The 17,520-nt window shown below is 19.4% G+C and overlaps 1 protein-coding gene across 45 annotated transcripts in view; it reads right to left on the bottom strand.

Annotated features, from left to right (window-relative positions):
* Positions 1-3,628: 3,628 nt before the first annotated feature.
* Positions 3,629-17,520, bottom strand: part of LOC129619307 (dystonin) — a 168,915-nt gene continuing 155,023 nt past the window's right edge. For 27 of the 45 annotated variants that reach the window (XM_055534495.1, XM_055534498.1, XM_055534501.1 and 24 more), the window contains 5 exons: positions 9,508-9,686; positions 8,892-9,147; positions 8,581-8,785; positions 5,210-5,326; positions 3,629-3,901 (listed from right to left, as the gene is read on the bottom strand). In XM_055534495.1, the coding sequence (XP_055390470.1) occupies positions 3,763-3,901; positions 5,210-5,326; positions 8,581-8,785; positions 8,892-9,147; positions 9,508-9,686 (896 nt within the window). In that variant the 3' untranslated portion in view covers positions 3,629-3,762. Of the gene's footprint in view, positions 3,902-5,209; positions 5,327-7,175; positions 7,233-8,580; positions 8,786-8,891; positions 9,148-9,507; positions 9,687-12,373; positions 12,532-17,520 lie in introns of all 45 variants that reach the window. The other 18 variants (XM_055534500.1, XM_055534529.1, XM_055534539.1 and 15 more) reach the window with 5 other exon arrangements.

Raw genomic sequence — 17,520 nt, 5'->3', positions numbered from 1 at the left:
TTTTTTTAGGCAATTGGTTTGGTGTTCTGCCAAAAATATTTTGTAAAACTTGATTTGGTTTCCTGACATCAAATGGACAAATATGTAGGAGTAATAATGTTATTAGAAGGTAAGTATAAAAATATAATTTCTTTTTTACAATATTCTTTGTAGGTGAACAACAATTTAAAATTTCAATAGCAAGTAAAATAACAATCTAGTGAGGTTCACAACTCTCAATTCTAAAAAAAAATGTCCGCTTGCAAAACAGTTGGTCACAGCTTCAAAACCCAGTTTGTGGAGGAAAATCTTTTCAAATTTCCTGTCTTTACTAGTTACTTTGGCTACTTCATTCATTTTTTCTGCAAATGTATGAAAATATTTCGGTTGCATGTTGTTATTTTTATTTCCTTTTATTTAATAATATTTGGCAGTCATATCAAGCTTATGATAATCTTAAATATGCCTTTAGTTCCAAACTTCGAGAGGAGCTCTTGTTTTTTTTTTTAAACAATATCAAAAATATAAAAACTGTTCTCTGTTTTTTTTTTTAATATTATTTTTTTATTAAGCAAATTTTTGTTATATTCTTTTTGTTTTTTTTTTTTTAATTTTTTTTCTTAAAATTACAACTTGTATTTTTTATTTATTTTTTTTTTTTAATTTTATTTTTTTTAATTAAATAAACATTTACAAAAAAAAAAAAATTCACAAAACGAAAGAGAACAAAATTATATATATATATATATATAAACAAAAAATAATTAGTTAAGTTAATTTTTACATTTAATTTACGTTTTATTAAACAAACAAAAAATAAACTGGGTTTTTTACTGTAAATTATTCAAAAAATTAATTTAATAAACTAAAAGAAAAAAAAAAATGATAATAAAAATGAAAAAATTGTAGAAATAAACACAAAAACAAAAAATATGAAGGAAACGTTAAAGTTAATTTAATCAATTAATTAATAAGTAGTTAAATTAAAAGGGTAGTAGTAAGTAAAAATTAAATCTTAATATTATGACTTTTTTAGTAAATTTTTTTTTTTCCATTTTTCATTTTTATTTTATTACATTTTAATTTAGATTTCTTTTTCTTTTTTTATTATTATTATATTATATTTTATAATTTATTAATTTATATTATAATTTTTAATTGTTTTGTATAAAAAAAAAAGAAACACCTACGCTTCTTACAAAATTAATTTAAATAATTTTCCTTTTTTTTTTTTTCGTTTTCTACATGTTTTTTGTATTTTTTTTTTTTCTTTGATTTGATAAGTTTTTTTTTCTAGTTTATTACAAAATAACAATTTTTCCTTTTTTTTTTTTATTAAATACTTAAATTTTTTATTTATTTTATAATTGATTTACTAATTAAATATGGTTTTAGGTTTTTATTTTATTTTTTTTATTATTTTTCCTTTCTTTTTTAAATTTTTTAATTAACTAAAGATTCTCCATTATAGAAAATTTCGATTATTATCATTATTATTTATTTATTTATTTATTAAATTAAATGTGTTAAAACTAGACAAAAAAAATAGGTAATATCTAAACAAAAAAAAAAAAAAGAGAAATATACAAAAAGAAACAAAATAATTGGGTATTTATCAAATTGCAGATCTAATGTCAATTTGACTTATTTAATAATACTGTTTTAATTATTGAATAAGTCAATTTGTTGTCAAATCAACGTTTTTGTAAACACCCATTGTATATTTAAAATAGTATGTGATTTTTCGATCAGAAATAGTAGGTAAATATTATTCTATATAATAAATAGAATTAATTAGAATTTAAATTAAATTTTTAATTTATTTTTTAATACATTTTCTTTAGTATTTAAGTAGTTTATATTAATTAAAAAATAGTTGATCAATTTTAGGACTAAGAAGTTTTGTTTTTTTTTTTTTTGAAATTTAATTCAAAGGAAAATATTAATTAATTTTAATTATTAATTATATAACTAGTTAATATACATAGGTAGGATAGGTAATATATATATATGTAGATAGGTAAATTTTAAAAATTTATTAATAATTATAATGTATAAGAAAGATATGCAATTTTTGCAAAATAGTTGAATTTAAATTTAGTTTTTTTTATTTTATGAATTAGTTTAATTATTATAAGTTTATTTTTTTCTTCTAGTTTTTTATATATATATTTCAATATATATATATATATATATAAAATAGAAATTATTCAAAATTATTAAACAAAATATTTTAGAAATACAAAAACTGGCGATAAAATTTTATTATTGTATTTCTTAAATTTAAAATATATTCTTTTTGGAGTAAATTTTAATTTAATATAGGATTTTGTAGAAAAAATTATTTTTTTTTATTATTCTACAATAATTAATTTATTTTTAAGAAAACATTTATATTATTAACAGACATATGTATATAAAAAATCAAATTTAATATAAGATTTAAAAAAAATAACTAATTATTTTAAAATAACAAAATAAAAAAAATTTTTGTCATACAAATGAACTGGCGATTTCATTTGTACAAGAAAAATTTATTTTTAATTGAAAAAATTTTTTTAATAATAAACAAAAAAAAAAAAATAAAATATTAAAGCCATATTTAAAAAAAAAAAAAAAAAAAAGGAAAATTTTTTTCATATCGTATCTTATTTTTTTTTTTTAGTAATAAATTTGAATTGGGATAAATTTTGTGTGTGTGTTTTTAATTAAATATTTTATTATTATTTAATTTAAATAGCTCTATTACAAAATTTCTTCCTCTTTTACTACTTTTTTTAAGAAAAAATTTATTAACAAAGAGTTTTGTTTTAATTTTTAATTAAATGTTAAATTTTAATTTAGTATTTGTTTTAGTTTTACCTATCAAAAATTAAGAATAGAAATTATTTACAAGAATGATGGGGGGGAAACGGGGCGGGGGTGGCTTAATTATTACAAAATTAATATTTGATTTTTTTTTTAAATATTTTTTTTTTTTTTAATTTTCCTTTCAAAATTTTTATTAATTTTATTTATGTCTTTTTTTTTTTTTTGTGTTTTGTTTTTATCGAAAAAAAATTTTAATATTAATTTTTTTTAATTAAGAGTTATTTTAATTACATAAGCGTTAATATTTTAATAAAAAAAAAATTTATTGTTTTACTTTTCTTCTTTTTAGCTTATAGTTTTTTGTGTTCTATTTTATTAAATTTTGTGTGTTTTGTGTATTGTAATTGGTATTTCGAGAATTTAATTTTAGTTTTTTTTTTTAATGTAGAATTTGAATTTAATTTTTTAATACATTTTTATAATATATCTTACTTATTTTTTTTTTTCTAGTTTAATATTCAACATTACTTTTAATTATAATTTTAATTTTGTTTCGAATTTTGCCGATTTTATTGAACATGAAAAATTAAATTCAAATAATACAAAAAAAATTTGAGAGGAATTATTTGATTTTTAACTAAACAAATATTTAATTAGTTGCTTGTTTTTCTTTTTTACATAATTACTATTTTATATAAGTAAGGAATATAAAAAAAAAAAAACATTATTATGTTCTTTGTAGGTGTTTAAATTTTAATTGTTTTTTTCATAGTATTTTTTACTATTTTTTTTTTCTTTTCTTTGAGCGCAATTTTTTAATATATTTTTATATATATATATTTTTTAAAAATATATAAATTTGTTTATTATAAAATATTCGGCCTTTTTTTGTTAATTTTTTCCTCATTTCATCATATTGTTTCCATTAGAAACTCTGTTGAATATTTCTTGTTTTTTTTTTTTTTTGTGTATTTAAAGTCTAAATGGTTCTCTGTGTTGAGTTGGTGTACCACCACGTGATTTTCTTGGGGGTGGATGTGTTGGTGGATCCATTGATCCTTTTCGAGGTGTTTGCATTCCAGATGGTGTTGAACTACCACTTATATTGCGCCTTTTTGATTTAATTATGATAAAATATTCATAAAAATTTAAAAAAAGAAAAAAATTTAATTAAAATTTTGAAAAAGTTTTATGAATAAATATTGTTAAAAAATTAAAAAAGAAAAAAAAAACATATAATAATACAAAAATTTTAGAAACAAAAATTAAAATATTAAAAATATATATTATAAAATAAATATATGTAATATAAGACAAAATTATTAAAAGAAAAACCCATAAAAAAAAAAATGACAAAAAAATTATTAAAACTAAAAAATTGTTAAAAAGTAAAAAAAAAATTTGACCCTGATAATAGCAGATTTGATATACTAAATATATGAAAATCTTCACCCGTATTCTTCATTAGTCGAATCATCATTAAAGTGATAAGATATTATTGAACAGTATTTTAGATTTTAGTTTAGAATTTAAAATTTTGATATTGATTTTATTCTGAATAACTTAAAAGTTTTGATTAACAACTACATCACGTCAAATGATGCGAGACTAACATGAAACGGATGTTTGATATTCATTGAAATTAGAAAATATAGTTTTTATTTTGTATACAATCTTATTGAAAATTTAATTATATTTAAAATATAAAGACAAGAATAAGAGCCACACATCTTGAGACGTAAAGGAATTTCTTATTTTATAGTCTGTGTCAATCATATAATAAAAAAAAACCCTTAGTTACTATTCTATATGCAAGTATTTTCACTTTTTTCTACGATCTAATGGTATAGTTTAAAAAATAGTCTTATGATTCTTGAGCTTATCAGAGCCCAACAAACTAAACCTAAATTTTTGGAACTATATACCACTGATTAACTATATATCATTTCTTTAATAGCATATACCATTAAAAAATAAAATTTTAATTTGTGACAATTTAAATTAGTCCCAATTTTTATTGTCAAAAAAAAAATATATTTTAGGAAATATTAGCGCTAGATTATGTTATACTGAAAACGAACGAACACAAATTTTCTTTTTTTCACTAAAAAAGAAAAAATAACTCAAAACAAATGACTTAAAAAATTATTTTAAATATTATAATTTAAATATATAACAATTATAATAATGAAAATTGAATGTTATCAAAATGAATTTTATGAATTCAGAAAGCAAAATTCTCTTCTGTCTAATTTTTCTTCATTTGCTTTCAAACTCGAATATAAAAAAAAAAAAAACAAAAAAAAAAAACAACATAAATAAAGTAAAAACCCAAAAATTTAGCTTTTCAAAACTTAAAAACTCAAAGCTTTTATAACATCACAATTTTTATTTATTTTCGAATCCAATTTTACTTTACCCCGAATTAGTTATTAGAAGACTATTCGAAGCTGAACTAGAATTACTACATGGTGATGGAGGTATCGTTTTTTCAGCAGATGTTTGTCTAACTGGTATCCTTGATACAGTATTTCGACTTTTTATTTGTTATATTTTTTATATAACATAAGTTTTAGTATAACAGTGTTTTTGTAATAAATTTTTTTGTGTTACCAAAAGATATGAAAAATTTAAGAAAAAATTTAAAATTAATTTTTATATTGAATTGAAAATTAAAACATAAAAAGCATTTTGATTTTTGAAAATTTTAATATAAAAATTAAAACAAAAAAATATACTTAAATATTGAAAAACAGAAAACAATAAGCACACTCCGTATAACAAATATAATATTATAAAAGAAAATAATATATTTTGTGTAAATGAAACCTAAAAAGGGTTTAAGATTCCTTGAATTAACTTGACCTTCTTAATTACTTTTTAATTGATATTTAGCATTTTTAAAATGGGTTTTTTTTCAAAATTTATGAAATCTTAACTTGAGTTTTTAATCAAAATTATGAAATGAATTAGAGCAACAGGGCTACGAAAATGATTTTTTGGAGATCTTAATTTACTTTTTGTATTTAGAATAATTACTCAAAAATGCTTGTTTTTATTAGCGATTCCAGAAACTTTAACACTAATAAAACCTTTATTATTCTAAAGACAAAGTATAATACAGATCTTACAAAATTCTAAAGACAGTCATAATTTTCTTGTCATTTAAGTCATATTTAAGTCATTTATAAAAATGTCATTTAAGGGCCAATTATGAATTTCTATTTGTATAAATCTATAAATTAAGAATCATTTTTTTTTTCCTGTTGCAATCATTTTGGAAATTTTCTATTATTCAGATATGCATTTAAAGTTAGAACTGACTTACAATATCTAAGTTTAGAACTGAATTTTCGAAAATACCCTTTCAAGAGAATTATCTCATATTTTTATTTACTTAATAAAAATATTGAAATTCGTAATTGGTCCTTAAATATATCTTTCATATACAAAAATTTTTGATTCTGTATAATTGCCCGTATTTTTAAAAATATAAATACAGACTATATTCTTTTCTTTGTAATACAGAACAAAATCGTATTTATTTTGGAATAAAATTATTATGTTTCAGATTTTTGTATTTAAATATCAAAATATTAAATAAATTTTAATATTTTGTTACAATATTGCTTTTAGGAAATAATATTTATATTTAACATAAAGGAAGCTAAGAAAATTTAATTTATAAATAGCTAAGTAAAAAAATAAAAATATATATTGTGTATGAAAAGTTTACTAAAACATGCTTTTAAAAATAAACAAAGATAAGACAATTCTTCATTACACTTAATCTACACCTTAATATTAAAAAAATTTATAAAAAAAAAAATTCAATAATTAAAATAATAATTTTAGCATTCTTTTTTTCTTTTTTAGTTTTGGATTGGATTTTCATCCCATGTTACAATTAATTCTTTCTTCATGCTGCAATTAATTTTTTTATACGTGAGCTTATGTGGAGACTCCTCGAGATAATCAAATAAAATAATTAAAATGAATAAATTAATCAATAATTAAATTATTATTGATTTATTAAATTAATAATATTTACCAGAATTAATCATTAAATTTTATAATAATCATTGAATTTTTATAAATTTTTCTAATTAATTTTCATGCAGTTAATTTTATGATTAAAATAATAAAAAAATATAAGATGATTTCAAAAATGCAAAAATAAATTTCTTGTTCCAAAATGTTCATTTTGTTTTTGGATTAGTTTCTATTATGTATTTTTAGTATTAATTTAAATTCTAAAATTTTAATCTAATATTTTTTAATTATTTTTTTTTTTCTTACTTTTACTTTATTACTTAATTTATAAATAATGCAAATTCAAATTTTAATTTGAGAATAAAAAAAAAAGAGTATGTTTTAATTTTTACCTCCTATAAATACCAGTTAATGCAGGTATGCTAGATGATCTACTAATTCCACCGTTACTGATTTTGTTTAATTTTTTTAATTATTTTTTTTTTTTAATGACAATGATGAAATATGAATTTTAATTTATTTTGTTTTATTTACCAACAATAAATCCAATTTATTTTTATTTAATTATCAAATGAATTTCAGCCAATTTTTATTAGTGATTTTGAAAATTATCCATGATTTGTTTGTAATTTTTTTTTTTTTTTGGTTAAATAATGTAGGTGGTAGTATAATGTATTTTTTATATACGTATGAAATTAAAAAAAAAAAAAGAATAAATAAAAGTAAAAAATTAAGGAAAATTAAATTAAATAAAAGGTTAAAAATAATTAATTAAAGCGAAAACATATAGATAATATTTTTAATATTATTTTATGAACTATTTGAGAATAGTTTTGTTATTTAATAATAATGCATTCGCTTAAGAATTTTTATTAACTTAATTACTAAATTATGAATAATGAATATTTAATTAATTCGTATATATATGAAATTTTATAATAATTATGAATTTTAAAACTAGTATATAATTATTATTAAATTGAGTTAAGATTACAAAATGATTTATTTTATATAATAAAGTTAAAATGCATAATAAATATGAAGAAAAACATAAGAAATTTGTAATACAAAAAAAATTTTTTTTAAACAATCTTCATTAATGAAAAATTTCGCATTAAATCAATCTCTCTTGAATTCTTTTTTTATGAAAGCAATTAAAATCAAGAAAAATTTATTAAATATATGAGAAATTTAAATTTGATTCGATTCAAAATAATTACTTCAAATTTTGTTGTTCAAAGTTTTTAAATATTTTAAAAAGTACAAAGGCTAATTTGAGTCAAATTGAATTAACAATAAAATAATCTAAATATTCCAATATAAGTCATTCATTTACATTAAATATATTGACCTGAATCACATTGATCTACACCCAAAATAGGTTTCTTTTGACTTTTATGGTGCAACAGACTTTACAATCGAGGCATTTATCAGTATAATCTTTCTTAGATTATGTTACGAATTACAAATACTATTCGAAAATCGAATTTCGAAAAGCAACAATTACTTAATCTCAAAAAATTTTTCTGTATTACTTTTTTCAATTAAAAATATCATTATTTTTACAAAAAAAAAAAAATTTGTTAACATAAACAATTAAAAATTTTCATTCCATGAAATACATAAAATTTTGTATATATATCAATAATATTAATAAGAAAATTTTGAAATTTTTTTATTTTTAAACTTAAAAATAATAATGTTTATAATTTTATATTCTTAAAATTAATGATTTATTTTTATATTAACATAAAATATATTTTATGATTTTTTGATTGATAATTGAAAAAAAATTACCTTGTAGGAGCTGGACTTGCTGATCCAGACATTGTTTTTCTAGTTGTTGTTGTTGTAGTTATTGTAGTACCATTTGTTCGTGATGATGTCGGTGTACCAACTTGTAATCTAGCTGGTCTACTCGTTGGTGTACCCTGTAATGTTGTTGATGATGTCGTAGAGAAATTTGTTGGTCGTCGTTGTGGAATGCGTGATGGTGTATCGTCTAAAATAAAAAATAATAAAATTTTAATATTTAAATTTTGAAATTAAATTTTGAAATTAAATAATATGAATTTGTATTGTTCGTTTGTTTTTTTTTTTTATCTAACCTGTACTATCTAATGATTGATTAGAACCGTGTCTTGATGGTGGTTTTGAACCTTGTCGACTAGCAGGTCTTGAATTTGGTCTTGAACCACCTGGTGTTAAACCAGATCTTGGTGTTTGTGATACTTTACGAGGTGTATAACGTCCAGCGACACCTAAACTACTTTCATTGTCACTTAATGAATCTGGTGTTGATGCTGATAATGATGATCTTGATGGTCGTGACATACCACTTGAACGGGTTGAACGTTCTCGTACCTAATATTTTACAAAAAAAAAAAAAAAAATAAGAAATAAAAAAAAGGAAGCATTAAAATATGTTTTTAAATAATTTTTATAAAAATAATAAATGAACACATTTTATATTTATGCGTATAAATAAACTTTTTTTAAATCATTTTAAAAAAAAAAAAATATTATTAAATTTGTGTGGTGAAGAGTAACTGTAAATATAATTTAACTTTTAAAATTTTTCAACATTTCGAAATATTTTTTCAATATTTCTAAAATATTTAATAATTATTTGTAAATTTGTTTTGTTTTGTTTTAGGAATTCCTGTTTTATCGTAATTTTTGATTCTAGAAAAAAAAAAAAAAAATTGTAACAAAATAACTTACCCAATGTGTTGAAGGATGGCAATGTGGTGCATGAGGACTTAATGGTACTGATTTACTATTATTATTACGTACAAACATAGTACCACTAGCACCCATATGCAATGGATACGCGCATGGAATTTGTTCCTGTGCTCGAAGTTTTTCAAATATTGGCAATAATTCGGCTAAGTGTTCTTCAACTAAAAATTTAATTTGTTTTTTTTTTTTTTTTGTTTGATATTTTGAATTTTTGTTTTTTAAGAAAATGAAGATTTTATAACGTGATAATTTTTTCTTTTATATTAAAGAAAAAAAAAAAATTAAGAAATCAAAGTTGCGCCATTTAATTTTAAGTTTTTCATTTTCAAGTTTTAAATTTAATTATTTGTAAATGATCATTTTAACGCAAATATTAGGACACAAAAAAAAAAATAAAATTTAATTTTTTTTTTCAACAATGAAAGCGTTAACCAAAAAATTTTTTTTAAATATGATAACAAAAAAAAAAAAATTGGAAGTGTTATACAAATTGTTTCCTCTTTGAAATATCTCACTTAATTACTATAGAAATAGAGTGATTAGAAAATATTTGCCATTGCATAATTGCGCATGACAATTTAAAACACAAAAATTATAATTAGCAAAATAAAAATTAAAACACTAAAAATTTTTTAATAATATAGAATTCAAAATGTTATTAGACAATATTGTAGCTCTAAACCTATTAATTTGCTTTAATTAAGATTCTAACCTCTAAACTTTCTTTATAACTATATATGTATAATAAATTATATTGTGTTCACAAAATGCCATATTTAATATCGTAAATAAAATTAAAAATAATTTTAAAAACCAATGTAGCAAAAAAAAAAATTTTTTTTTCGATAGAATAATTTCAATAGTTCAATTTAACTAAAATAGTTGCATTTATAAAATAAATTTTATGTACAAAAAAATATATAAAAAAAAAAAAATAAAATTTAAATAATCAAGAAACCAAAATTTGGTGTATTTTTTATCAAAATAAGGAAAAAAAACTATAATATTTAAAATATAAAAACAAGTGTGCATTTCTAATTTATTTGCTAAAATTTTACAATAAAATGAAAAATTTCTTTTTACAAAAGAGGTGGAGGGGCGATCGGGCGGGAACAGGATATAAAATAAAGAATTTGCAAAAAAAAATTGAAATCTATACTCATGCTGATTATTTATATATGTAGGAAAAAAAAAAATTGTATATATATATTTGCATAAATCTAATAATTATAAAAAATAAAATAATGAGAAAAAATAGTAGAATAAATAAAAATTAATTAGAAGACACAGGATTTTTCATATCAATCGTCGTAGTCTATGACATTTACGATATGTCACAGCAAAAAATTGAATAGTTTTCTATACAAAACATATTGGGTTTTACATTTTTTTTTACACTATTATATTTTACGTCTGCTCTTAATTTAAAATATTTACCTACTTTATTTATAAATGAACATAGAGAGGTACTCTATTTTTAATTTTCAATATAAAAATTATATCGTAAATAATTAAATCGTAGTTACTCAATAATTAAAAAAAATTTAAGTGAATATTTAAATATTAATAAGAATTTAAGAATGTAATCGTGTATGTATTCCGCTATTTTAATCGCCAAGTGAGAAAAAAATGAGTGATTACCATAATATTTGCATAATATAATTTTTGAGTTAGAAGAGTTTTTTTGTATTACGTGTCCCGTTTCAATTTTTAATGCATAAAAAAATTAATCAGTATTTATTTAATATAATAAGTCCAGTTGATAATTTGAGTAAGAGTACAAAAATCAATTTGAAAAAATAAGAGCAATCTTATTGGAAAATTGACATATTCAATTCAAAAAAAGAATCCTGATTTGAAAGTGAATAAAAAGTGAGACGAAAAAGCGAGATACAAGATTGGGCTATAAATTTTCCATGCCGCTCTAGCAGAAATAAATATTAAATTATCAATTACTTTCAATCGCTCAAGTATACTTATAAAATTCTAGGGCCTAATTTTAAACTAAGTTGTAACAATTGATAAATTTTCAATAATGTCGTAATGATACGAAAAAATATTTTTAATTTACTTAATTAATTAAAATAATAATTTACGGGTTTTTATGATCAAATTAAGTGATTGATCTCTTATACATATAAATGGTTCTTGTCTGATTTTTGTTATTTACTCAAGCGGAGATATTTAAAATCTATGACCAACAAATCTTAAAATTTAAATAATTAATAATTTATCTCTTAAAAACATTTAATGAAATTTATGTCATGAAATACACGAAATATGCATGTGGAAATGAATGAAAATTGAAACATGTATGTGTAAACGTACCTAATGACAGTAATTATGTCATGACTACTTGATTATATTATAAAAGAATTTCTAATAAAATAAAAATATGAATGTTTTAGAGGAGATTCGTCAATTATTTATTTCCCACGTAAATAAATAAAGAATACATGCTTTCCCAATATGTTTTGTAATTTTGGGTAAATGATTTTGGTTTGAAATTCCTTTATTATTTACTTATTTGCTTAACCATATTCTAAATTACTTACCTTTTATAAAATTTTAAAGCTGGATGCTAAATTTTGACAATACTATTTCATAATTTTGACAATTGATTGTCAAAAATGAAGCACCATTAGGTCCTTGAGCAAATAAATAACTACATTATACATATAAATTTATATTTTTACTTTTAAAAAAATAACATAAAAATTAAATGAAATAAAGTGCAAAAAAATAAGAAAAAAAAAAAAATCCGCATACTCTTAAATTAAGAAAAAAAAAAAATAAAATGTACACAAAACACATTTTTTTTTTTGGACAATGTTATGAATTTTTTTACCTTTGTTATAGGGCCAGTAGCGCTACCAGTATATGATGGTGAACCGGCACGACTAGATGAATTTGCCGATAATTTAGGTTTAAAAGCAGCCATCGTTTGTGTAACACCATCAGCCAATATGAATTGTTCACGTAATTCAATATTTGTTCTACCTTTGGCTGCTCATATTAATGATATTTTGTATACGTACGTACGGAATGTTGTAATTTTTATATACATTTACATATATATATATATATATGTATATGTTTTAAAAGGAGCAAATTACAAAAAATAAAACATAATTAAAAAATAAACATTTATAGCGAGCGCATTGAAATTGTGTTAATTCAGCCCATTTATTAAAATTTGTTATATTATGAGCACCATTCCAAGTTTCCCCAAATTTTAATATATTGTAATATTTGATATATCGCCATTTTGAAGATATACGATGAAGTATTTCCAATTGCCATTTTGAGGTTTTGTTTATTTTTTTTTTAAGTTAGTGAAGATCACAATACACATAGTTTACAGTTGTTGATGTTGGTTGTTGGCAGGGTAAGGAGTTTTCGTTTTGTTTTATATTTTTGTTGTAGATAAAAGAAAGTAGCCATAGCCAATATATATATATATATGTGTGTATATATATTTTGTTTGTGTATAATTCATGTGGTTTAAATATTGTGTAATTAAGAAAAAATTTTGTGTGTGTATAACAGTTTAAAGTAAAGATTTAAATTTTAAAAAATTAATAAATTGGGGAATAGGATTAAGGAAAATTAATTATTGGAAAGGAAAATATCAATATTACCAAATTGTTTTTTTTTGTAGGAAAGGATTTGTTTTTTTTTTTTTTTGTGTATAAGTATGTTTTTTATTGTTGAGCAAAGCAAATTAATTATAATTGAAAAAAAAAATTTATATTTATAAAAATTGAAAAAGAGAAAAAGAAACAAAAATAAAAAAAAAAGAAAAATAAAATCAAATCAAATTAAAAACCAAATGCAAAAATAATTTTTATAATTAAAAAAAATATTAAGAGTTTAAAAAATATATAAAAATATTGAAAATAAGTGAAAAAAAAAAATAAATATAAAATTGATTAGTCTCAAAAATTTTTTAAAATTTTGCTTACATAAATTAAAAATAAATATTTTTGTTTTTTTTTCTAAAATATAGGTTACAAATTAATTTAAAAGGAAATATTTAATAAAAACAATTTTTTTTTTTATTTACAATATTTTTGTAATAAATAATTGAATAAGGTTTTGTGTGCGATATGTGTGAATATATTTCACAACAATTAAAGCTAAAAATAACGTATAATAACAACAACAACACAGACACTAGAACAAAATTTACAATAAATTTAATCTTTATTTTGGAATTATAACTTCAATCGTATCATAAAAGCTGTGTAATTCAGCAATAATAACTGCTCAAACTCAATACAGCAATAATTACAGCTCAAACTTTAAATTTTGCGATTATATTTACTGTGATTTCAAAGGCAGCTTGATTTTTTATTAAAACAATCTTGGAATTTAGTATATCTCATTTTCTATATTATCTGAGCAGCTTTTCTTCACACTCTGAAAATGCTCAACCAACTTTAACTTTAGTATTGTAGGAAATACAGCCAGACTTTGGAATACGAAATTTATAAATTACTGCATTGATTTTATTTCAAATTTAAAAAATTTCTAAAGTTTAAGTCAAACGTCTTGTTTTTAAGAGAGTGTAATAAATAATGGCATGAATTGTATTTTTAAACAATGCCAATAGTGTTGACAAATTTAATTGTACAAAAAGTGTTAGCGCTTATTGTCATTTTACTACATTTTAATAAAGAATTGACAGTAAATGATATTTTACATCTAAACTAAATTATATTTGAAGTATGTATATTGTTGTTAGACTAGATATACTGAAAAATTGAAAATTCCATTTATATTACTACAGTACAGAGGTTTTTAAAAATGTAATTTTATACTTCAAAAGAGTGACGTAAAATTTAATTAAAATGAGATGAAATAATATAAAAAAAAAAAAAATTGATCACTTTAAGCCTAAGCAATAAACTTTCATGCGAAAAATGAGAACCCGTCTTTATAAGTAGATCGCTTTAATGCGACGTACCAATTAATCCATCTTTACAGGTTTAATATTGAGCAATTTGTTTGAGCTGTAAAAATCATATTTATCTAATTCATTATTAAATTCAACACTTGTTTCAAAATACAAAATTATAATTCCAAAATATAGTTACCATTTTTAATTTCTTTTATTTTTATACAAATATAAATTATTATTTTTTTTTTTGTTTTATTTATATTTAAGAAACTTTAACCCTATCTATATAACAAATATTGCAATACTTAAAAAAAAAAAAATAATATAACGAAACAAATAAAGCAATTTTATATAAAAAAAAAAATAATGAATGATTCAAAAATATAGATTTTTTTTTGTTTTGAAAATAGAAGAAAATTTATTTTTACTACTTACACAAAAAAAACATTCTAAAAATTTTTCGAAATTGAAAAGAAAATTCGAAAAAATAAATGAATGTTTTTCTTATATTTTACAATTTATACACGTTCAAAAGTGTAAAAATTTATTGAACTTCTTAAGGTAGTAGGAAAATTTAGAGCATGATATTTTTTTAATTTTAATTATTTTAAGAAGAATTATTATGAAAGTATATTTTTTAATTATTGTAAAAGAAAATGTTTTTTTTTTTTGTTTTGTTTAACACTCAATTCTTTTCAGTAGTACACATATGGAAAAAAAATTCTCAACAGAAAAATTACATATTTTTCTGAAATAATTGTGTACTTTTCGTTATTAGAACACAATCAAGTAGAGAAATCTGAAGAAAAAAGAGAAATATTCTTGGAAATTTTTCGAACAAAAAATAAAAAATAGCAAAGCGCGCTTTCGAATATAATTTTTTCTAATTTTTCAAAAATTTCATTAATTTTTTTACTCAGAGGCATTTAATTTTAAAATAAATTGAAAAATTAAAATTAAAATATAAAAATTAAAATAAAAAATTCATTTTTATTTCAAATTGAATTTGACAAATTAAATTCAAAATAATAATCATATGGGACATGTTTACACGTTTATGCATTGAGAGTATGAACAACATTTACTTTGTACATCTCACACGCTCTTTCCTACAAATAAATTTTATTTTTATAGAAGAAAAGATGGGACTGTATGAGAAATAAAAAAGAAATGCTGCTCATCACACAATGCATACACGTGCGAAAATATATTTTTTTTTCCAAATTTGTCCTAATTTGTGTACTACCCTTAAATACCGCTTTCATTAAGAAATAATTAATTTACTAATACATAATTATTATATTCTAAAAAAACAAGCATTTTCTTTTACAATTAATATTAATTAACTGATAAATTAGGTAAAATGGTATAAGAAAAATGGTAAGAAATGAATTTTGTGTTTATTTGAGAATATTATGAAAAATATATCGTTTGTTGTTCATTGTTGTGATCGTATATATTTTACGCAAAATTTAATTTTGTCTTGTTTTTGCTTAAAATTAAAAAAAAAAATAATAAATCCTTAAAAATAAATATGTATAACCTATAAAAAATTAAAAATAAATACAATAAAAAAATCTACATGCAATAAAAAATAAATATAAAATGCAATTCCAAAATAATTGATTTTTTTAAAAATTAATTCTAAATTTGTTTTTTTTTTGATATTTATTATTATAATTAAAATAATAAATAAAATGTAAAATAACAAAGATGTCAAATTTATAAACAAAAAAAAATAAATAAATGAATAATAATGCATAAAACACATACATAAATTCAAATTAAATTATAATATTATGTATATAAAATATAATGTGCGTTAAGACTATAGCCCTCTGAGGCTTTGGAGTTGTCAGTGCTTTATTAAGAGATTAATGAATTTTAATGGTTTTAGGTTATGTTATGTGATGGGTATAAAAATTTAATGTTATGATATTAGTTTTAAAAATAAAATAAATACAAAATGTTTAATGATGGCAATAAAGTAAAAAAAAAAAAAAAACATTATTTTTAGTTAGAAAATTAAAAAAAAAAAACGAAAAAACGAATAAACATGATATACCATACCCTCAGTTTTCTTTTAAAGCATCAGTAAGCAACAAAATACTTATCTATTTATATGAAACTTACATAGACGAAATATGATTTTTATTTTTTATGTTATTTACATAATTATGTAACATTTATGTAATTATATATATATATATATTTTGTATAACAGATGAAATAACATTTTGTAAACTTCCTCTATAAAATATTCTATATATATATGTATGTTATGTAACAATGTATTGTTCCCAAGACATAATATAAATAAATTTAATAAAAAAATATATTTATTTAAAATATTAAAATTAAAATTATAATATTATAATCTTTGTTCAATAATGAAAATTTATTTAATCAAAACATAAATTCAATATTTTATTTTTATATTTTTTTAATTTTATTATTAAATTTTTAAAATTTTTGTAATTGCGTAAAACAAAATCAAAATTCCAAATTATATAATAATATTTTAATCTGTTATACACGGTAAATTTTAATCTGTTCCAAATTATATAATAATATTTAAACTGTTATATTTTTTTTAATGAACAAAGTTTATAATAATGTAGTCAAAGATTTTTTTAGGAATTTTTCAAAAAAAAATTTAATATTATTTTCATTTTAGGAACGCCAAAAAAGAAAATACAACAAACAAGTATGAAAATTAACAAAAAAAATTATTAAACATACAAGAAAAATATGAACACTATAGAGATTAATTTTTCCAAAAAAATATTTTTTTTTTTATTATTTTTAAAATTAGAATTTAATATTTTATATAAATATGTAAGTATAATAATTATATAATATGTAACAACATTCAAGAGAATTTTTTTTTTTCTTATTTCAAATTTCATTGGAATATTTTAAGAATTTTAATGGGATTACACAATATCACAAAATAAATAAAAATAATAAATTTGCAAATATAACACACTATTATAAATTTTATTAAAATTTTTCTAATTAATTTAACGAGTAATAATTATTAATTCAACAAGATTCTTTTTTTTTGTTTTGAATGGAAAATTTCATTCTAA

The sequence above is a fragment of the Condylostylus longicornis genome, unplaced genomic scaffold (genome assembly GCF_029603195.1).
Source record: "Condylostylus longicornis isolate FDR11 unplaced genomic scaffold, ASM2960319v2 ptg000011l, whole genome shotgun sequence".
Taxonomy (NCBI): Eukaryota; Metazoa; Arthropoda; class Insecta; order Diptera; family Dolichopodidae; genus Condylostylus; species Condylostylus longicornis.
This window is presented reverse-complemented; position numbering and strand designations above follow the sequence as displayed.